The 22,830-nt window shown below is 47.9% G+C and overlaps 1 protein-coding gene across 1 annotated transcript; it reads left to right on the plus strand.

Annotated features, from left to right (window-relative positions):
• Positions 1 to 1,119: 1,119 nt before the first annotated feature.
• Positions 1,120 to 21,144, plus strand: LOC309568268 (leucine-rich repeat-containing protein 47-like; the record flags this gene model as incomplete). The annotated part of the gene is made up of 4 exons (XM_082273937.1): positions 1,120 to 1,250; positions 12,395 to 12,497; positions 14,782 to 14,871; positions 20,816 to 21,144. The coding sequence occupies 4 exons, from the start codon at positions 1,120 to 1,122 to the stop codon at positions 21,041 to 21,043; spliced, it is 552 nt and encodes a 183-aa protein (XP_082130063.1). The 3' UTR covers positions 21,044 to 21,144.
• Positions 21,145 to 22,830: the final 1,686 nt, after the last annotated feature.

Here is a 22,830-nt window from a genome sequence, read left to right on the forward strand (position 1 = left end):
GCCTAAGATACCGGAGGCTACGAGCATTTCATGACTTTGGTTTCGCCAGATATAAACACCGTCATTGGCAAAGCATCTTATCACACCAGTCTTGGTATGGTCAGATGCTTTAAGGGAAGAGGAGAGAGCTAGAGTCCAATAGACCCCCATTTTTTGAAAAAAAAAAAAAGTACCTGTCACTACTTATTGCTATAATAGGGGATATTTAAATTCCTTATATTAACAATAAAAATAATAAAAAAATGAAAGGGAAGGTATCAAAATAAAATAAAAAAGCAAAATAGATCATAAAAAAAATTCATGCACCCCTGTCCCCCAGGAAAAGAGTGTGAGGTAAATGAATCTGGTGAGTGAGTGTCCTATGGGGAAGAGTGTGAGGCAAATTAATCTGGTGAGTGAGTGTCCTATGGGGAAGAGTGTGAGACAAATTAATCTGGTGATTGACTGTCCTATGTGGAGGAGAGTGAGACAAATTAATCTGGTGAGTGAGTGTCCTATGGGGAAGAGTGTGAGGCAAATTCATCTGGTGAGTGAGTGTCCTATGTGGAGGAGAGTGAGGCAAATTAATCTGGGGAGTCAGTGTCCTATGGGGAAGAGTGTGAGGCAAATGAATCTGGGGAGTGAGTGTCCTTTGTGGAGGAGAGTGAGGCAAATGAATCTGGTGAGTGAGTGTCCTATGGGGAAGAGTGTGAGGCAAATTCATCTGGTGAGTGAGTGTCCTATGCGGAGGAGAGTGAGGCAAATTAATCTGGGGAGTCAGTGTCCTATGGGGAAGAGTGTGAGGCAAATGAATCTGGGGAGTGAGTGTCCTTTGTGGAGGAGAGTGAGGCAAATGAATCTGGTGAGTGAGTGTCCTATGGGGAAGAGTGTGAGGCAAATTTATCTGGGGAGTGAATGTCCTATGGGGAAGAGTGTGAGGCAAACGAATCTGGTGAGTTAATGTCCTATGTGGAGGAGAGTGAGGCAAATGAATCTGGTGAGTGAGTGTCCTATGGGGAAGAGTGTGAGGCAAATGAATCTGGGGAGTGAGTGTCCTTTGTGGAGGAGAGTGAGGCAAATGAATCTGGTGAGTGAGTGTCCTATGGGGAAGAGTGTGAGGCAAATTTATCTGGGGAGTGAATGTCCTATGGGGAAGAGTGTGAGGCAAACGAATCTGGTGAGTTAATGTCCTATGTGGAGGAGAGTGAGGCAAATGAATCTGGTGAGTTAGTGTCCTATGTGGAGGAGAGTGAGGCAAATGAATCTGGTGAGTGAGTGTCCTATGGGGAGGAGTGTGAGGCAAATAGATCTGGGGAGTGAGTATCCTATTGGGAGGTGGTGAGACTGAAGCAAGAGGTGTGGTGTGAAGATTGCACAATATATATATAAGATTTACATTAAATTCTCATGGGATTATTTTAAGTGGACTTTCATATGGGCTCTTTGGTTATGAATATTTTTCCACATTATTATAGCACTGGGTGTTTTTTACATAGTTACATAGTAGTTGAGGTTGAATAAAGACAATAGTCCATCCAGTTTTCCTTTTTAAATTACAATAATTTTATTTTGTTATTGTTGGTCGGTATTTGAGGGATGTTTTTGTTATGTTTAACCTGTTCCCACCCAGGCTATAACAATATGACGGCTGGGCGGGCCTCTCATCAATCCGCGGTGGACAACATATGACGTCCTCCCGGATTCGGCCACAGAGCGGCGTGATCTGTTACTGGCTGCATCCATCGGACACAGCTGACGACTGACCAGTGTACCAGCTTGCTGCCAGTACCATGTGAATGCTATGACCAATCACAGCAGATCTTATACCAGTTGTACACAATGGATGGCTTCTTTTTTTATGCCATCCATTGTGTACAATTGTGCTGCTAGCGGTGATTGGTCACAGTGATTACATGGTACAGACAGGGCCAATCGCAGCCAATCAAAACAAATTGAATGAATCAGTTTCATTCAGTAAAATGCTTGCTTATACCAATGTAATGCAATGCTATAAGCAATCAGAATGTATAAAAAAAGTAGTGCAAAGTTACTATAGTAACATTATATTGCTCTGGTCACAGTGTGTTAAAAAAAAATGCAAAAAATTATAATAAAAGATAAAAAAAAACAAAAGATAAGTGTCCCTGGTAACCACCACACCAGTTATATGGTGACGCTGTACGGCACTGGTGACAGGATGTAAAAAAATGATGAAAAAAAAAAAAACGGTCCTAGGTCTATGCAATGGGGTTTCACTGACACGGTCCCAGGTCTATACAATGGCGTTCCACTGACACGGTCCCAGGTCTATGCAATGGCGTTCCACTGACTCGGTCCCAGGTCTATGCGTTGGCATTCCACTTGACACAGTCCCAGGTCTATACATTGGCGTTCCACTGACGCGGTCCCAGGTCTATGCAATGGCGTTCCGCTGACACGGTCCCAGGTCTATGCAATGGCGTTCTACTGACACAGTGCCAGGTCTATGCAATGGGGTTCCGCTGACACAGTCCCAGGTTTATGCAATGGCGTTCCGCTGACATAGTCCCAGGTCTATGCAATGGCGTTCCACTGACACAGTCCCAGGTCTATGCGATGGCGTTCCACTGACACAGTCCCAGGTCTATGCAATGGCGTTCCACTGACACAGTCCCAGGTCTATACAATGGCGTTCCACTGACACGGTCCCAGGTCTATGCGATGGCGTTCCGCTGACACAGTCCCAGGTCTATGCAATGACGTTCCACTGACACGGTCCTAGGTCTATGCAATGGGGTTCCACTGACACGGTCCCAGGTCTATACAATGGCGTTCCACTGACACGGTCCCAGGTCTATGCAATGGCGTTCCACTGACACGGTCCCAGGTCTATGCGATGGCGTTCCACTGACACAGTCCTAGGTCTATGCGATGGGGTTCCGCTGACACAGTCCCAGGTCTATGCAATGGCGTTCCGCTGACACGGTCCTAGGTCTATGCAATGGGGTTTCACTGACACGGTCCCAGGTCTATACAATGGCGTTCCACTGACACGGTCCCAGGTCTATGCAATGGCGTTCCACTGACTCGGTCCCAGGTCTATGCGTTGGCATTCCACTTGACACGGTCCCAGGTCTATACATTGGCGTTCCACTGACGCGGTCCCAGGTCTATGCAATGGCGTTCCGCTGACACGGTCCCAGGTCTATGCAATGGCGTTCTACTGACACAGTGCCAGGTCTATACAATGGCGTTCTACTGACATGGTCCCAGGTCTATGCAATGGCGTTCCGCTGACACGGTCCCAGGTCTATGCAATGGCGTTCCGCTGACACGGTCCCAGGTCTATACAATGGCGTTCCACTGACACGGTCCCAGGTCTATGCAATGGCGTTCCACTGACACGGTCCCAGGTCTATGCAATGGCGTTCCACCGACACAGTCCCAGGTCTATGCAATGGCGTTCCACTGATACGGTCCCAGGTCTATGCAATGGCGTTCCACTGACACGGTCCGAGGTCTATACAATGCAATTCCACTGACACGGTTCCAGGTCTATACAATGCAATTCCACTGACACGGTTCCAGGTCTATGTAATGGCGTTCCGCTGACACGGTCCTAGGTCTATGCAATGGCGTTCCGCTGACATGGTACCAGGTCTATACAATGTATTAAATAAGTCGCGCTAAATTAAACAAACAAATAAATGTCCAACTGTTGAAAGTCCCAATTTCATAAAGTGACTGATGATGTGTAAATTCTTGTGCTGCTTCCAAAAAATCCCGTAGGAATTGTGCTTACCAGAACGGCAATATTAAATTGCAAAATTCATGTGATGAGATGAATTCTCGTGCCCAGGTAGTCCAATGGAATTCAAGGAACTCCCAATAGGTTGGTCGCGTATCATGTGAAAAAAAAAATGATAATCCATAGCGTGATACCGTAAACAATCTCAATAATGTGATGTGTATGACTACAAGTGTTGTGAAATCCTTCACCAATTGTGCAGCCGCTTACCAAAAATAATTGATGGGTGAGCATATAATCAGAATAAAGGAAGAAAAAGACCGCCACCGAACGTAGAGCCTCTTACCAGATAGATCTGTATATATGTATTCTATCCAAGTGCAGAAAGGTGAACCACCACCAGACATAAGGCCTCTTACCAGATGGAAATAGAAAGTCTGCAGAACATTAAATCCGCATACACCAATATCAGCAGGCCACCCAAGAGCGTATAAGCCTCTTACCAGACCATAAGAAAAATGCTCAATAACGCTTGGTAATTCTCCCAATGGACGGAGAGGTAACCCTAGGGACCCAGTGACAATCCAGACAAATCACCAATGGATACCACGATGTATTCACTTGCTGTGCTTAGGTGGCCTCTAGGACCCCCTAATGCCGCCAGTTGAACCGCTAAGATTCTCAGGGTAAACGCCAGACCAGCCAGTAAAGGAAAGAGAAGGCGCCAATAGTGTAAAAACTTCCAACAGATTTATTAAAATAAAGGATTGTACTTACAAACAAAGAAGAAAAAAAGCGAAGGATGTAAGCCGCCGGCCGGACGGCAAGGCGCATCCGTTCCCTCGATAAGCTTCCGGAGATGACGTCAGCACGCCGTGACCTAACGGCGTTTCGTCCGAGGAGACGTTATCAAAGGTACGGACGGCGTGCTGATGCCATCTCTTATAGTCAGATCAGCCGGATATCCGGATAGAGGTAAACAACCCCGCCATGGAGTCGGAGACCAAAGGACCGGAAGTCCGGGAATGACCAAATTGCTCAACATATTCCAGAAGGCCTAATCATATATCACAATACACTTATTTTATTAACATGTGCGTCAATCAGTCTCCACTAAATCATCGCACACAAAGGAGATTAAATTATTCCTTAAAAGGTGCATTTCGGTGAATTCAGCCCATCCAGAACCCGGCGCCATCTAGTGTTCCTATAAGGAAACACAACGGATCGAGCCACCATAAGAATCTTCCGGGTGCTAGGGAGGCCTTTTCACCAGAAATGTAGATGATAAATAATATGCTTAAAAAACTTTAAAAGACTAACAAAATCAAATATCCAAAATTACACCAATACTTCCATTGAATGATGTGTAAATGTGGACTTCATATAAATCCCAGAACTCTCTGTTCATAATCCGAGTAATTAAGGGGAACTCCACATATTCTGACACTCTGATAGACTATAATTGGCCACCTATATTGGTGATCAGATCATGGTCTTGTATGGATAATGTACAAGCAGTATCAAACATAGATCCAAAGAGATTGGATCCATATTAGTAATTATTTTGATTAAATGAAATCTATAATATAAAAAATTCCAACAGATTTGCCTACGGAAGCGCCCCAGAAGCATCCGCCAATGTAATTTACATGAAGCGCGTCCGTAGGCATTAATTATTGTTGGGGTATTATACTTATGAATTATCAAGGAATGCATTTAACTCAACATCTACATTAAGGCCATAAGGTACATAACATTTCACACGATGTATCCAGGACATCTCAAGTTTTGAGATGCCCCTTATGAGAGGTTCTCCCCTCCAATGTGGCACAAATCTGTCTATACCTAGAAAGAGTGTATGTCTCGGATCTTTGTTATGAACAGCGGCATAATGTTTAGAGACAGAATGGTTAGCAAAACCCTTCCTAATATTTGCCACATGTTCATTCAATCTCACATTAAGGGGGCGCTTGGTTCGGCCTATATATTGGTGCCCACAGGGGCATTGAAGAAGGTAAACAACCCCAGTAGTTGTACAAGAGATAAAGGGTGCAATGGTGTGTTTACGACCTGTGCTCTTAGAAACAAATTCCTGCACTCTTCTCTTTTTATTAGAACTTAGAGTGCAGATTTGGCACCTATTACACCTATAATAGCCCGTGAGTTGCTTTAAAAACTTGGTTTAGGTGTAGGAGGTTCAAGGACATTAGGGGAAACTTTATCTCTCAACGAAGGGACCCCTTTAAAAACTACCCTTGGTCTTTCAGGTAGGTTATTCCGAAGTACTGGGTCGTTATTCAGAATGTGCCAGTGACGTGTAATTACATTTTTTATACTCATATGCTGACTAGAAAATGTGGTCACAAAGGGTAAAGCAAAGGAGTCAGCTTGCTCTTGTTTTCTGGATTTATTCAAAAGTAGTTGTCTGTCCGTTGTTCTTACTTCAGACAAAGTATGTTGGAGGAATCCCTCATTGTACCCCTTATCCAGAAATCTGGTAGTTAAGGTTTGTGCCTGTGTTTCAAATTCCCGAATATCAGAACAATATACAATGCAATTCCACTGACAAGGTTCCAGGTCTATGCAATGGCGTTCCACTGACACGGTCCCAGGTCTATGCAATGGCGTTCCACTGACAAGGTTCCAGGTCTATGCAATGGCGTTCCACTGACACAGTCCCAGGTCTATGCAATGGCGTTCCACTGACACAGTCCCAGGTCTATGCAATGGCGTTCCACTGACACGGTCCCAGGTATATACACTGGCGTTCCGCTGACACAGTCCCAGGTCTATGCAATGGCGTTCCACTGACACGGTCCCAGGTCTATGCAATGGAGTTCCGCTGACACGGTCCCAGGTCTATGCAATGACGTTCCACTGACACGGTCCCAGGTCTATATAATGACATACCACTAACAAGGTTCCAGGTCTATGCAATGACGTTCTACTGACACGGTCCCAGGTCTATGCAATGGAGTTCCGCTGACACGGTCCCAGGTCTATGCAATGGCGTTCCACTGACACGGTCCCAGGTCTATGCAATGACGTTCCACTGACACGGTCCCAGGTCTATATAATGACATACCACTAACAAGGTTCCAGGTCTATGCAATGACGTTCTACTGACACGGTCCCAGGTCTATGCAATGGCGTTCCGCTGACACGGTCCCAGGTCTATATAATGACATACCACTAACAAGGTTCCAGGTCTATGCAATGACGTTCTACTGACACGGTCCCAGGTCTATGCAATGGTGTTCCACTGACACGGTCCCAGGTCTATACAATAGCGTTCCACTGACACGGTCCCAGGTCTATGCAATGGCGTTCTACTGACACGGTCCCAGGTCTATGCAATGGAGTTCCACTGACACGGTCCCAGGTCTATGCAATGGCTTTCCACTGACACGGTCCCAGGTCTATACAATGCAATTCCACTGACACAGTCCCAGGTCTATGCAATGGCGTTCCACTGACACGGTTCCAGGTCTATGCAATGACGTTCCACTGACACGGTCCCAGGTTTATGCAATGACGTTCCACTGACACGGTTCCAGGTCTATGCAATGACGTTCTACTGACACGGTCCCAGGTCTATGCAATGGAGTTCCACTGACACGGTCCCAGGTCTATACAATGCAATTCCACTGACACGGTCCCAGGTATATACAATGGCGTTACACTGACACGGTCCCAGGTCTATACAATGCAATTCCACTGACACGGTCCCAGGTAAATACAATGGCGTTACACTGACACGGTCCCAGGTCTATGCAATGACGTTCCACTGACACGGTCCCAGGTCTATGCAATGACGTTCCACTGACAAGGTTCCAGGTCTATGCAATGGCGTTCCACTGACACAGTCCCAGGTCTATACAATGGCGTTCTACTGACACAGTCCCAGGTCTATGCAATGGCGTTCCACTGACACGGTCCCAGGTCTATGCAATGGCGTTCCACTGACACGGTCCCAGGTCTATGCAATGACGTTCCACTGACATGGTCCCAGGTCTATGCAATGGCGTTATGGTCCCAGGTCTATACAATGGCGTTCTACTGACACAGTCCCAGGTCTATGCAATGGCGTTCCACTGACACAGTCCCAGGTCTATTGAATGCAATTCCACTGACACGGTCCCAGGTCTATGCAATGGCGTTATGGTCCCAGGTCTACGCAATGGCGTTCTACTGACACAGTCCCAGGTCTATGCAATGGAGTTCCACTGACACGGCCTAGCCAGCCAGCCTCCCACGCACAGTCGGGTGCTCCTAGCCAACCAGCCAGCCACCCACAGCACTGTGCGGTCCTCCCAGTGTAAAATGCAGCTGTCATATGGTGACAACTATCTTCCATACTCCATCTTTAAAGGCCAAATTCACCTTTTACAGAAACTGACCACTTCACAGTATTGTGTTTTTATTGGTACATTACAAGTGCTCCGGAAATCTATTGTTGGGGCATGATGGGATTAGTAGTCCCGGGGCTTCCAGGATTGGCCTTCCTTTCTCTGTACTCACAACCCCCTGGCTCTGCGGTGCAGACAATGGCGGGGGATCGGCGCACACTTACAGGAAGGATCATCAGTGTGTTGCAATCAGTCAGCAGGGCCGGGCCCTAGGACCAGTCCTATTGTCCGGTGATGTGACCGCCGTGTGATGATTATACATGGGGAGGCGATGCGGGTAACACGGTGTGATGATCGTACATTGAGGAGGCGATGCTTTTAACGCGGTGTGATGATCGTACATTGAGGAGGCGATGCGGGTAACGCGGTGTGATGATCGTACATTGAGGAGGCGATGCGGGTAACGCGGTGTGATGATTGTACATTGAGGAGGCGATGCGGGTAACGCGGTGTGATGATCGTACATTGAGGAGGCGATGTGGGTAACGCGGTGTGATGATCGTACATTGAGGAGGCGATGCGGGTAACGCGGTGTGATGATCGTACATTGAGGAGGCGATGCGGGTAACGCGGTGTGATGATCGTACATTGAGGAGGCGATGCGGGTAACGCGGTGTGATGATCGTACATTGAGGAGGCGATGCGGGTAACGCGATGTGATGATCGTACATTGAGGAGGCGATGCGGGTAATATGAATGGATGAGGTGTGTACAGAGTCGGTTACATAATCCTCTTGTCTTCTGATGGAAGATTTTCCATTCCCTCTATAGGAGAACGCACAGCGCTGAGCTCAGGGTCGGGCTGTACTCCAGTATTGTGTGCCGCCTCTCCCCACACCCGTATATTGTACATACCGGATTACATACCATTCCTAATCCATGTGCTCAGAGCGTATAGATCATATACCTGACACCGGATAGTCACCACACCCCCCCCCCCCCCCATATATTGTTACCAGCAAAACCTGTGCCGATCCCTTATTCATGTGCAGCCCTGGCCTGTCTGGGTTGGATGGACTCCATAGCCTGGGCACCCAAACCAGTAACCAGTTTTCACTCATGCCCAGGCTGGTATCACAAGGGGGCACTATTCCTATTTACAGTGAGCCTGGCCCCAGTGTGCTCATACAAAACTGAGAATCTGTTTCACAGGATCAGTCCAATGTTTGAATGTAGCAACATCTCATGATTGATATGCATTCTCTAAAGCCTGCAGAGCATTGCACCCACCATCAGTGCGTCCTGGATGCAATGTATGGGCTCTAGCAATGTCCCAACCCCCCCACCCCCCAATCCTTAGCTCTGTATGGAGGAACGGTCCTGCTATTATAGGGCGGGAGGATGTTGGGAGAGAAGGGATCCCAGGAGCACTCTGCATAGCTCTGCATATTTTCTATCCCCCATCCTTAGGTCTGTATGAAGGAGCGGTCCTGCTATTATAGGGCGGGAGGAAGATAGGAGAGAAGAGATCCCAGGAGCACTCTGCATATTTTCTATCCCCCATCTTTAAGTCTGCATGGAGGAGCGGTCCTGCTGTTATAGGTCGGGAGGATGTTGGGGGAGAAGGGATCCCAGGAGCACTCTGCTTAGCTCTGCGTATTTTCTATTGAGCGATCCCAGACCTTGATGCCGCTGGGTGGAGTTACACATAGCTGTGCTAAATTAAAATGATGGAATTTTTATAAAGATGCCCCCCCATGATTTATATAATGGGGGGGTTGGGGTTTGGCTTTTGACCACACTTCATGTGACACCCTAAATATTAATATTATACAGGACTTATATAGCCCCAGCAGTTTGCACAGCATGAGGGTACAGTTACAATACAATTTAATACAGGAGAAATAAGATGGCCCCCGCTCATTAGAGCTTACAATCTAGAAGGGAGGGTCAAGTGTAACAAAAGGGTAATAACTGTGGGGGATGGGCTAATGGAGAAAATGTAAGTACAGTTGTTAGATCTGGGTAGGATAGGCTTCTCTGAAGAGGAGGATTTTCAGGGATTGTCTAAAAGCTAATCGAGTAGGAGATAATTGGACAGATTGGGGTAAGGAGTTCCATAGGATTGGAGATGCTCTGGAAAAGTCCTGGAGGTGAGCATGGGAGGAGGTGACGAGGGAGCTGGAGAGCAGGAGGTCTTGAGAGGAACAAGAAGAATGATTGATTGATTGGGTTGGTATTTTGAGACGAGGCTGGTGATGTAGTTGGGGGCTGAGCTGTGGATGGCTTTGTAAGATGTTAGTATTTTGAATTTAATTTCTTGGGTGAGCGGAAGCCAGTGGAGGGATTGGCAGAGCGGGGTGGAGGACACTGAGCGAAGGCCAGTGGAGGGGTGGAGGACACTGAATGGAGGCCAGTTTGGGGGATTGGCGGGGGAGAATGGAGGACACTGACTAGAGGCCAGTGGAGGAATTGGCAGGGAGGGGTGGAGGACACTGAATGGAGGCCAGTGGAGGGATTGGCAGGGAGGGGTGGAGGACACTGAATGGAGGCCAGTTTGGGGGCTTGGCGGGGGGAGGGGCTTATGGAGGACACCGAATAGAGGCCAGTGGAGGAATTGGCAGGGAGGGGTGGAGGACACTGAATGGAGGCCAGTGGAGGGATTGGCAGGGAGGGGTGGAGGACACTGAATGGAGACCACTGGAGGGATTGGCAGGGAGGGGTGGAGGACACTGATTGGAGGCCAGTGGAGGGATTGGCAGAAGAGTAGCAGAAACTAAGCGGTTAGTAAGGTGGATGAGCCTGGAAGCAGCATTCATGATGGATTGAAGGGGGGAGGAGCCTATCTAGAGGTAAACCAATGAGAAGGGAATTCAAAGCGAGAAATGACCAGGGAGTGAACTAGGAGCTTGGTTGTGTCATTGGTTAGAAAGGGGCGTATTTTGGAGATGTTGCGGAGGTTAAGGCAGTAAGATTTAGACAGTGATTGGACGTGGGGCTTGAAGGAGAGTTCAGAGTCCAGGACTACACCTAGGACCTTGGCATACAGGAAAGGGCTAATATTTGTGCCATCGATTTTGACCGAGAGATCGGGGGAAGGGGCTCGCAGTGGAGGAAAAATTATAAGTTCAGTTTTGGATGGATTGAGTTTGAGGAAGTGGTGAGACATCCAGACCGATGTATCTGATAGTAAATTAGTGATAGGTGAGGAGACTGAGGGAATGAGCTGAGGGGTGGATAGGTAGATTTGGGTATCGGCAGCGTAGAGATGGTATTGGAAGCCATGGGAGGCAATCAGCTGACCCAGAGAGGAGGTGTAGATTGAAAATAGGAGAGGTCCAAGAACAGAACCTTGGGGGATCCCAACAGAGAAGGGAAGAGGAGGAAGTAGAATTGTTACAGTGAGCCTTGTGCCCATGTGGTAGGACTACATAGCAATAAGGGTTCCCCAGAGCAGTCTCTGCATAGCAGAACAGTCCTTTCCTGTGGCTCTATCAATGTCCCCCCCCCCCCACAGCCTCAGGTCTGTATGGAGGAGCGGACTTGCTGTGGGGGGGTGGGAGGATGTTGTGTCAGGACTGCATAGGGGAGGAGGGATCCCCAGAGCACTCTGCATAGCACACTGGACGTGTAGTCATTTCCATTCAGCAATCCGGACCTTGGTGACATGGCTGTACAGGTGGAGCTACAAACAGCCACACTGAATTAAAATACAGTTCTGTTGGAATATGCACCCCCCCCCCACCCTGTGATTTAGATAAGGGGGGGTGGTTTGGGCTTTGAGGATGCCGTATGCGAGCAAATGCCGCTGGGGTGTCTGCCAGGACTGCACATGTCTGTACATGTGTCGGAGATCCAGCACATGCATGGACACACCATGGGGGTCTACCACGTTCCATATTCATGATAGGACTGGAAAATACCCCCCCCCCCCCCAGTGTGTCTGTACATGTGCCAGAGAAGAGCAGAGCATTGCTGGACTTGGTGTCATGTTTGTCCTGGGGTGGAGTTTGTCCCTGGGGTGGAGTTTGTCCCTGGGGTGGAGTTTGTCCCTGGGGTGGAGTTTGTCCCTGGGGTGGAGTTTGTCCCTGGGGGGGAGTTTGTCCCTGGGGTGGAGTTTGTCCCTGGGGTGGAGTTTGTCCCTGGGGGGGAGTTTGTCCCTGGGGTGGAGTTTGTCCCTGGGGTGGAGTTTGTCCCTGGGGTGGAGAATTGTGGTTTGATGAAGGAAGTGATTTAGTTTGTAGATATTGCTACCTCCTCATTATTGATTATGTGTCCATAGCTGCCTTCAGTTTGGGGGAATTTTGTAATAATTCACAAAAATTCCATTTCACAGATATCTTCATCTATTGGACGGCAAAGAGAATTACCCGTGCTTGGTGGATGCAGAAAATGCGGTTATATCTTTCCCACCAATCACCAACAGTGACAAGACGAAGGTGAGATACCCGAACCTATAGGAAGAAATGGGAGTAGGAAGAGAGGGAGTAGAAAGGTGTTTTTTAGACCCTTTTACATTACTTACCGTATTTTAGACTCAGTCCCAAACTTGTTCAGTAGGGATGAGGTTGGGTGATCAGTAGGGGTGAGGTCGGGTGAGCAGTAGGGATCAGGTCAGGGGATCAGTAGAGGTGAGGTCAGGTGATCAGTAGGGAATAAGGTCAGGTGATCAGTAGGGGTGAGGTCAGGTGATCAGTAGGGGGGAGGTCAGGGTTCTTTACAGGACACTTGAGTTCCTCCACACCAAAGTGGTCACACTGTGTCTTTATGGATCTGGCTTTGTACAGGGGGGGGGGCAGCACAGTCATGCTGGAACAGAAAAGGGTCTTCACCAAACTGTTACCACAAGGCTGGAAAAGCCCAATTGTCTACAATTTCTTTGTGCGATGGAGGATTACCAGGACCATTCACTGGGGACACCTGAACTATGGAGGGGTGTAAACAAGCTTTGGGCCATACTGTGTATTACATTTTAGTGGGGTGACCCCATTACCATTATTGGTTAAGTTCTTTAATCATGAACCTCCTAACCATGACTGATGTGTGAGAAGACCTGGCTCACTATCGGCATTCCAATTCATCCCAAAGGTGTTGGAGTTGAGGGTTGATATTTGGGCCCTTTGAGTTCCTCCACTCTTCTGGGAAGATTTTCTGCAGGATTTTGGAGGGTGTCTTTGGGAATTTGTGCCCATCTGTGAGGTCAGGTACTGATGTTGGGTGACTCGCATGATGAGCCCCACGTTGGGCGCCAAAAAAAAAAAAGACCTGGCTCGCAGTCGGAGTTCCAATATATCCCAAAGGTGTTCAGTTGGGTTGAGCTCAGGGCTCGGTGCAGGCCACTGGAGTTCCTCCACACCAAACTGGTCACACCGTGTGTTTATGGCGTTGCCCCCCTTTGTGGTTTACCATCCTCCACACTCGAGGTCTCTTGAGTTCCTCCATTCTTTTAGGAAGACTTTCTATATGACTGTGTAGTGTCTATAGGAATTTGCTCTTGTTTAGAGATCAGGTGTTCAGTAGGGTTGAGGTCAGGGCTCTGTGTAGGACATTGGTGTGACCAGTCGGGGCTCTGTGTAGGACATTGGTGAGACCAGTCGGGGCTCTGTGTAGGACATTGGTGTGACCAGTCAGGGCTCTGTGTAGGACATTGGTGTGACCAGTCGGGGCTCTGTGTAGGACATTGGTGTGACCAGTCGGGGCTCTGTGTAGGACATTGGTGAGACCAGTCAGGGCTCTGTGTAGGACATTGGTGTGACCAGTCGGGGCTCTGTGTAGGACATTGGTGTGACCAGTCGGGGCTCTGTGTAGGACATTGGTGTGACCAGTCTGGGCTCTGTGTAGGACATTGGTGTGACCAGTCAGGGCTCTGTGTAGGACATTGGTGAGACCAGTTTGGTGTGGAGGAACACAATGTCTTTATGGAGCTGGCTTTGTATATGGGGGGGTAGGGGTAATGCTGGAATAGAAAAGGGTCTTCACCAAACTGCTAACATAATTCTCTAAACAAGAAGTTCTCCACTTTTTGAGACCAGTGCCCAGTAAATGATTCCAGAACCTTCCATGCCCATACAGTTGTAAGGCTCTGGATGGGGCTGTGTTTTTTTTTTTATGGGACTGGGGGAACTCTGAAAGGACGAGGGGCATTGAGGAAGACTTGAGGGTCATTATGGCAGATTGGGGGACACTTTGCAAGCTGGGGGACCCTGCAGGAGATTAAGGGATCTTCAGCTGCCTGAAAGCCTAGGAGAGAGGAGGCTCCAGCCTGGCGGTGGACCACAGCCCAGTGGTTGAAATCAATTGGCCTACAATGTTTGATGGAGTATTACCAGGACCCTTCATTGGAGACACCTGAACACCATCATTGTAGTGGGGGGGGGGTTCACATACTTTTGGCCATATAATGTATAATAAAAATAATGGCGCTATAAGAATAAAGAACATATGGGTCAGGGATCCTCAAACTACGGCCCTCCTGCTTTTGCGGAACTACACATCCCATGAGGCATTGTAAAACTCTGACATTCACAGACATGACTAGGCTTGATGGGAGTTGTAGTTCCTGAACAACTGGAGGGCCATAGTTTGGAGACCCCTGATATAGCTTCTACCCTCCCCCACTCTATCCTAAACGGAAAAGCTATTGGTTGGAGTTGGGTTTTAAAGGAACACTGACCTCATTTGGAAGACACTTGGATTACAATGACTATCGTTCTTCTTCCACAGATCACCAAATCCACCCAGGCCCTCTTGTTGGAGGTGACCAGTGGCAGCAGCCTGCAGACCTGTAAGGATGTCATGGACGCTCTGATTGAGGTAAGTGACATCTCCATTGTTCTGCTTGGATGGTTGGGGCCATTTGGATCTCGCTAGATCAGGGGTCTCAAACTGGCGGCCCTCCAGCTGTTGCAGAATTCTCCGCTGCCAATGAATAAAATACATCCGTGGCAGCAAAAGTTTGTTAACCGGTTCCCGACCGGCCGCCGCCTTTTTACTGCGGCAATGTGGCTCTGCTGCGCAAATTGGCGTACACCTACGTCCATCGCAGGCAGCTAGGGGGCGAGCTGCACTCCCGCCCCCACTCGTCAGCGGGGACTCTGATACACGGGGCAGGGGGCAGGGGGCTCCGATTGCCGTCTGACACCCGCGATCGCTCCCCGCTGAGAGAGAAGGACGGTCGGATGTTGTAAACACAGCTGACCGTTCTTCTCTCTGGAATGATCACAGAGCGCCTTCTATATAGGATCACATGTCTCTATGGTCATTTCACAAGCCCCTCCCCCACAGTTAGAATCACGCCCCTAAGCTCACATTTAACCCCTTGATCACCCACTGTTAACCTCTTCCCTGCCAGTGTCATTAGTACAGTGACAGTGCATATTTATAGCACTGATTACTGTAGTAATGTCACTGCTACCCCCAAAAGTGTCAAAAATGTCAGTTAGGGGTCCAATCTGTCCGCCGCAATGTCGCAGTCCCACTAAAAATCGCAGATCGCCGCCATTACTAGTAAAAAATAAACAATAAAAACGACATAAATCTTTCCTGTAGTTTGTAAATGCGATAACTTTTGCGCAAACCAATCAAAATACCCTTATTGTGATTTTTTTTTAAATATGTAGCAGAAAACTAATTATTTTTTTTATTTTTTTTTTTGAGAATGTTGTATAGCAGAATGTGGAAAAAAAAATATATATTTTTTTCAGAATTGTCGCTTTTTTTTGTTTATAGAGCAAAAAATATAAAAATCGCACAGGTGATCAAATACCACCAAAAGAAATCTGTTTGTGGGGAAAAAAAAGGACATCGGTTTTATTTGGGTACAGCGTCGCACGACCGCGTAATTGTCCGCTAAATTAACGTAGTGCCGAATCACAAAATATGGCCTGGTCATTAAGGGGTAAATCTTTCCGGTCCAGAAGTGGTTAAGTTTATAAAAATTGTGTAATGAGTTCAAACTTCTAAATCCAATCTCTATCACATTGCACTTTACATTGCTGAGCTGGTGGTAGATGTGAAGGCGATGGTGTAGTGAATGGTCGGCTTTATATCCAGTATAAAGTGGAAGTGGAAAGGCCGGACTGACTGGACACAATGTAACGTATATGGGGACCATTAGAATTATTTGTAGGTCGGGGTGACTATTGGATGATGTGATGACGCGGATTGTCGTTGTGAACTGGAGCAGTGAAAGTGATCCGCCTGATATCCACCTGAGAGTCGCTTTAGTTTGCCGCCCCGGCACTCGATGGCAATCCTCTCCCTGTGATAACGGCGGAGGAATATTTATAGAAACCGTTTCCTTTTCGGTGGAAATCTCTCACAATCTGTGACGGGTGAAATTTCATCTCTTTTGATATGGCGAGTGACGTTCCGACCAAGCGGAAAATTTCCTCCTTTGGGGGGGGTTTAGCAAAGAGCGACATCTGCCGTTCCTAGCGAGTTCAGTAAACTCAGCGGACGGTGCGGGGGGATGGATGAAAAGTAGAAACTCAATAAAAAGTGTTGTATCTGAAAAGAGGAGAAGATTTCACCCCTCATTCAAAGGGAGTGCTTTCTAACTGTGGGGGGAGTGGACTGACTGCAGTAAGAGAGAGATCCGTGTTCCTGATTAGTAGGAACACACAATCTCATCAGCCAATTGGGTCTGATGGTATCAACCTTCGAGGCGGTTCCGTTTGCTCAGTTCCACACCAGACCTTTGCAACAAGAGATTCTGGTCATATGGAACAAGGATCCAAAGTCTTTAGACAATTTGATTCAGTTGAGCTGCAACACCAGAGCTGCACTGTTATGGTGGCTTTACTCTCCAGCACTATGCCAGGGCAAGTCCTTTCTCCCGATGTTTTGGACAGTGGTAACCATGGACGCCAGCCTGTCGGGCTGGGGCAGGGTTCTTGGGAGGTTCTGTGCCCAGGGAACTTGGACAGTAGAAGAGTCCAAACTACCGATAAATGTTTTGGAGCTCAGACCAATACAGCTTTGTCTGAGCCACTGGACGCCTCGTCTCCAAGCTTGTCCGGTTCGGATTCAATCGGACAATGCCACAGCTGTGGCTTACATTAATAACCAGGGGGACACCAAGAGTGTCTTAACAGCCAAGGAGGTGGCCGAACTTTTGGACTGGGCAGAACAGTTTGTCCCAGCCCTCTCTGCTGTGCACATCCCAGGTGTGGAGAATTGGCAAGCGGATTACCTGAGTCATCAGATGTTGGATCAAGGGGAGTGGTCCCTACATCCGGAGGTGTTTCATCTCCTGTGTGTCAGGTGGGGGACACCCAAGGTCGATCTGTTTGCTTCTCGTCTCAAGAAGGTGCAGATCTCGAGATCCTCTGGCCCACGCCACAGACACACTGGTGGATCCTTGGGGTCGGTATTTGCTGATCTATGCATTTCCTCCGCTGAAACCTCTGCCGAGGCTTCTACACAGAATAGAGGTGGAAGGGATTCCAGTCATTCTGGTGGCTCCAGACTGGCCCTGCCGGTCTTGGTACACAGACCTAGTAAGGTTGGTCGCCGATGCTCCTTGGAGACGTCCTCTCAGGGAAGATCTGCTGTCTCAGGGTCCGATCTCCCCTCCTGCTTTACAGTCGCTGGCTTTAATGGCATGGCTGTTGAAAGCCAGGTGTTGAGAGATGGAGGTCTTGCTGACTCTGTGATTCATACGCTCTTGAAGGCTAGGAAGTCGACTTCCAGAAAGATAGATCATCGTAAGTGGAAATCATACATTTCATGGTGCGAATCGCTGAAGGTGCACCCTCGCTTGTTTTCGGTTGCTAGGGTTTTGGCCTTTCTGCAAGAAGGGGTTGAACAGCGGTTGGCTTTGGGCACTATCAAAGGCTAAGTGTCAGCTTTAGCGATATATTTTATACACCCGTTAGCTATGCATGCCTTGATTTGTACCTTCATTCAGGGAATGCGCTATTTGGCTTCTCAGAGGCGGTCCCCGCTACCTCCGTGGGATCTGAATCTGGTATTATCTGTTCTTCAAAAGCCTCTCTGCTTTCGAACATTAGGGAGCTTTTTCTGCTTTCGTTGTCTCAGAAGGTTGCCTTTTTGGTGGCTATCACTTCCGCTTGCAGTGTCTGAATTTGCAGCGTTGTCCTGCTGTTTGCCTTATCTGGTGGTCCACAGAGATAAAGTGGTACTCCGAACAAATCAATCTTTTCTCCCTAAAGTGCTTTCTGATTTTCAGACATTGTGCTGCCTTCACTCCGTCCCAAGCATCCTAAGGAAATTGCCTTGCATTCTTTGGATGTGGTTCGAGTGATCAGGGTTTACCTGGCGGTTACTGAGTCTTTCTGAAAGTCAGATGCTCTTTTTTTCTTTACTGAGGGTCCTAGTAAGGGATTGGCTGCGTCTGCGGTGACCATTTCCAGGTGGATCAGGCAGACGGTTGTTCAGGCTTATTCACTGAAGGGTCAGGTTCCTCCTTTCCCAGTGATGGCACATTCTACTGGAGCGCTGAGTGCCTTTTGGGCTTTTTGCCATAAGGCATCGGTGATGCAAGTTTGCATGGCTGCGACTTGGTCGTCTGTGCATACGTTCACAAAATTCTACAAAGTTGATGTGTTGGCATCTTCAGATGCTTCCTTTGGCCGCAAGGTCTTCCAGGCTGCTGTATAAAGAGAATCTTTTTTGTTCTCTTTGAGGTTGTTTTTACTAGGTGAGCGCCAGTTGTTCCTGGTTGAGCTCCACATCATCTGGTTGGCTATGTTTAGCCTTTGGGGAGTTAATTTTTTCTTTTGCGTTTTTTCTTCCCACCCCTTATATTAATACTGCTTTGGGACATCCCAATGGTCTAAGATATGGAGCTGCGTCTGTCAATGAACGATAAAGAAAACTAGATTTCTCTATCGTCCATCGACAGACGCAGCCTCATCTCTAAGAGCTGAGTGGGTTTATGCTCCTCCCATCAGGAGTAGTCTAGGCAGGAAAATTTGAAAATACACGCCCAGGGGGCTGTCCCTCCAGGCATAAACCCCCACTGCACAACCCAGCACATCAGTTTTTCTGCCTAGAGGAGTAGGACCTAGGTTTCCTGCTGGGACTCCGGTCTCCGTTTTTTATTTCTTTTAGAAAATGTTTTCTTTTTATTTTTCTTTACTCACTTGCTAGCTAGTATACAGGGAAGAAATTCCTGGTGATCTGCAAGCAACGATGCCGGCTGGGGCTTTGCACTGGATAATCTAGAGCCTTATGGTCCCCCCCCCCCCCCCCCCGCAGTCTGGCCTACGAGCGTAAGCAGGTTATAGTTCTTACCTAGGCCTAGCCACGACGGTGCTCCCTTGTCCTGAGGGGGACGAGCCTGCGAGCAGATGCCTCACCGGGACACGATGACCTGGAACGCCCTGAGTCGTAGCGTACCCCTCGGCTGGCAGCACCCCCCACTTCGGGGTGGGAGGCAGTCTGCCCGGAGCGGAGCCCACCCAGTCCATGGTATGGTGAGTAACTGTGCCCCCCTTGCCCCTGCTGACCTTTGGGGGTTATGGGCCTTCCCCTGGGGATAATGGGATTTGTGCCTCCCAAGAGATCCCCCCCTGGTCTGCCCGGTCTGTGTGTCCTTTCCTGTCCCTGCGGGGGCTGTGTGTCTGGAGTATTTACTTTAAAATCCTTTCCTCTGAAGTTAATCGACAGACGCAGCACCCGCCCCTCTACTTCTGAGTGAATGGGGTTTTTTTTTTCTTCTACACACTGCTTGCAACAAAACTAAATGCTGTAGCAGAGTGTGTGGGGTTATGCCTGCAGGGACAGCCCCCATAGGCGTGGTAAAGCTGTTTCCTATTCCTGATGGGAGGAGCATAACCCAATGGTCTAAGAAGATATGGAGCTGCGTCTGTCCAATTTCAGAGAAAAGGTTTTTATGGTAGGTACAAAAATCTAATTTTTATTTTTTTTTTCTTTTAAAGGTAAAGAAGAGATTTGGGGTCTCTTTGACCCCAGATCTCTTCAAAAAGAGGACCCATCATCCTTCTTTCTATTACAAGGGAAGTTTACATTCCTTGTAATAGGAATTGTCAAGTGATCAAAAATAAAGGGACAGTGTAAAAATAAAAAGTAAAATGAATAATAAAAAAAAAAAAAAAAAAATTAAAGCGCTCCCATCACTCTATGCTCGCGTGCAGAAGCGAACGCATATATAAACGGTACCACATGTGAGGTATCGCCAGGAACGCTGGAGTGAGAGCAAAAATTCTAGCACCAGACCTCCTCTGTAACGCTAAACTGGAAACCTGTAAAGACGTTTAAATTGTCGCCTATGGAGATTCTTAGGTACGGTAGTTTGTTTCCATTCCATGAATGAGCGCAATTTTAAAGCGTGACATGTTTGGTATCAATTTACTCGGCGATGCTGTAACATCTTTTATATTGCACGAAAAATTTGGGGTAATTTTTTAATTTTTTTTACAAAAAAATGGCATTTGCAAAACGGCTGCGCAAATGCTGTGTGACATAAAAAAATTGCAACAATCGCCATTTTATTCCTTCGGGTCTCTGCTAGAAAAAAAAATGTACAATGTTTTGGGGTTCGAAGTAATTTTCTAGCAAAAAATACTGATTTAAAATTGTAAACCATAAATGCCAGAAAAAGCCGGGTCAGCAAATGGTTATGTCCGCTTTGTATATAGAGGATGTGTCTGGACTTCTATAAAGATTATTTCTTGTAGTGAAAGTTATTATTTTTTGGGGTACAATGTATTTTATTCTAATATTATTAATGATGATTATTTTGTGTTTTTTGTTTCTTTCCTATACACAGAAAATGGCAGAACTCAATAAATTCACGATGGAGAACAAAGAGGAGGAAGTCGATTCCGATACAGAACATCCGGGAGACTTGGCGTCTCAGAACCTGGAACCCCCGGAGCGCCCCCAGCTGGTGCTGGAACAAGTGCGCGTTACTGATGTGGACGGCAACCTGAAGGTCCTGTACCCATCCAAGACCGACCTGAACCTCAGCGCTTCCTCCTTTGTGATTGTCCGCTAGTATGAAATGTCTTCTCCTTTCCTCCAGTAACCAATCACGTCCTTCGGTTGTCAATGAAGAATGACGATTGGACACGGAGTGATTGCTGTGAGTGAAATGAACGATTTGCGCCTGTACAGGAAACTCTGAATTCATCCTTCATTTCCAGCGTTTTAGCACTTGTAGAGATACACTAACACAAGGAATCCTAATTTATTTTTTATTATTTTTTTTTATATGTTGGCTGTTTTGTTTCCTCGTGTGCAGATATCTGAAATATCGCTGCCATTGTCTGTTAATGTGATATCAGCCAAAATAAAATGGCAGTTCAGAAATGGTGTGTTAGTAATTTGTGGCGGTGCAGCTTTTTTTAAGGTTAAAACAAAGTCAGGAGGTGACATATCCCCTCACCCCCTCTGAAAAGCATTCCACAACTGTGAATTGCTTTTCAGAAGGGGAAGGGGCTTCCACATGTATGGCAGTAGGATGAGGAATAATTCCCCTTCATTGGTGTCAGTGGGAGGAATAGTGCCCCATCATTGGTGTCAGTAGGAGGAATAGTGCCCCATCATTGGTGTCAGTGGGAGGAATAGTGCCCCATCATTGGTGTCAGCCCCGTCATTGGTGTCAGTGGGAGGTGTCCCATCATTGGTGTCAGTGGGAGGAATAGTGTCCCATCATTGGTGTCAGTGGGAGGTGTCCCATCATTGGTGTCAGTGGGAGGTGTCCCATCATTGGTGTCAGTGAAAGGAATAGTGCCCCATCATTGGTGTCAGTGGGAGGTGTCCCATCATTGGTGTCAGTGGAAGGAATAGTGCCCCATCATTGGTGTCAGTGGGCGGGAATGGTGCCCCGTCATTGGTGTCAGTGGGAGGTGTCCCATCATTGGTGTCAGTGGGGGGGGAATAGTGCCCCATCATTGGTGTCAGTGGGAGGAATAGTGTCCCATCATTGGTGTCAGTGGGGGGGGAGAGGAATAGTGCCCCATCATTGGTGTCAGTGGGAGGAATAGTGCCCCACCATTGGTGTCAGTGGGGGGAATAGTGCCCCACCATTGGTGTCAGTGGGGGGAATAGTGCCCCACCATTGGTGTCAGTGGGGGGAATAGTGCCCCACCATTGGTGTCAGTGGGGGGAATAGTGCCCCACCATTGGTGTCAGTGGGGGGAATAGTGCCCCACCATTGGTGTCAGTGGGGGGAATAGTGCCCCACCATTGGTGTCAGTGGGGGGAATAGTGCCCCATCATTGGTGTCAGTGGGAGGAATAGTGCCCCACCATTGGTGTCAGTGGGGGGAATAGTGCCCCACCATTGGTGTCAGTGGGGGGAATAGTGCCCCAAGGGCTGGATAAAGGCAAGCAAAGGGTTGCAGTTAGGAGACCACTGATCTACACCGATGGCACTTTCTGGGATTTGATTGAATACATTCCTTGTAGAAAGCATCTAATACCTCCTGGACACGGGGCAAGTGAGGCTACCACTCTGTCCATATATCCTCCAGATAAACGGCTGGCGGGGTATTAGGGTTCTCTCTCTGGTCCTCTGAGATGTCAGGGGGGCATTTTGTAAACTTCAAAGCATATTTTTCTTTTGAAACGACCCCTCGGGGGTCACAAATGCCGTCTTTTCCTCGGTACTTTCAGTGAAGGGGATTTGCTGATATCCTTTTGTCAGGTCAGTGGTCAGATAACGGGGCCTTCCCAGGTCCGACTGTGAGCTCCTCTACCTGGCCCATGGGGGGGTAAGAGTCACATCTACCCAGCAAAGGGGGGGCTCAGTGTCCCATCTACCCAGCCCATGGGGGGTAAG

The sequence above is a fragment of the Pelophylax lessonae genome (genome assembly GCF_965119305.1).
Source record: "Pelophylax lessonae genome assembly, chromosome: 12".
Classification (NCBI taxonomy): Eukaryota; Metazoa; Chordata; class Amphibia; order Anura; family Ranidae; genus Pelophylax; species Pelophylax lessonae.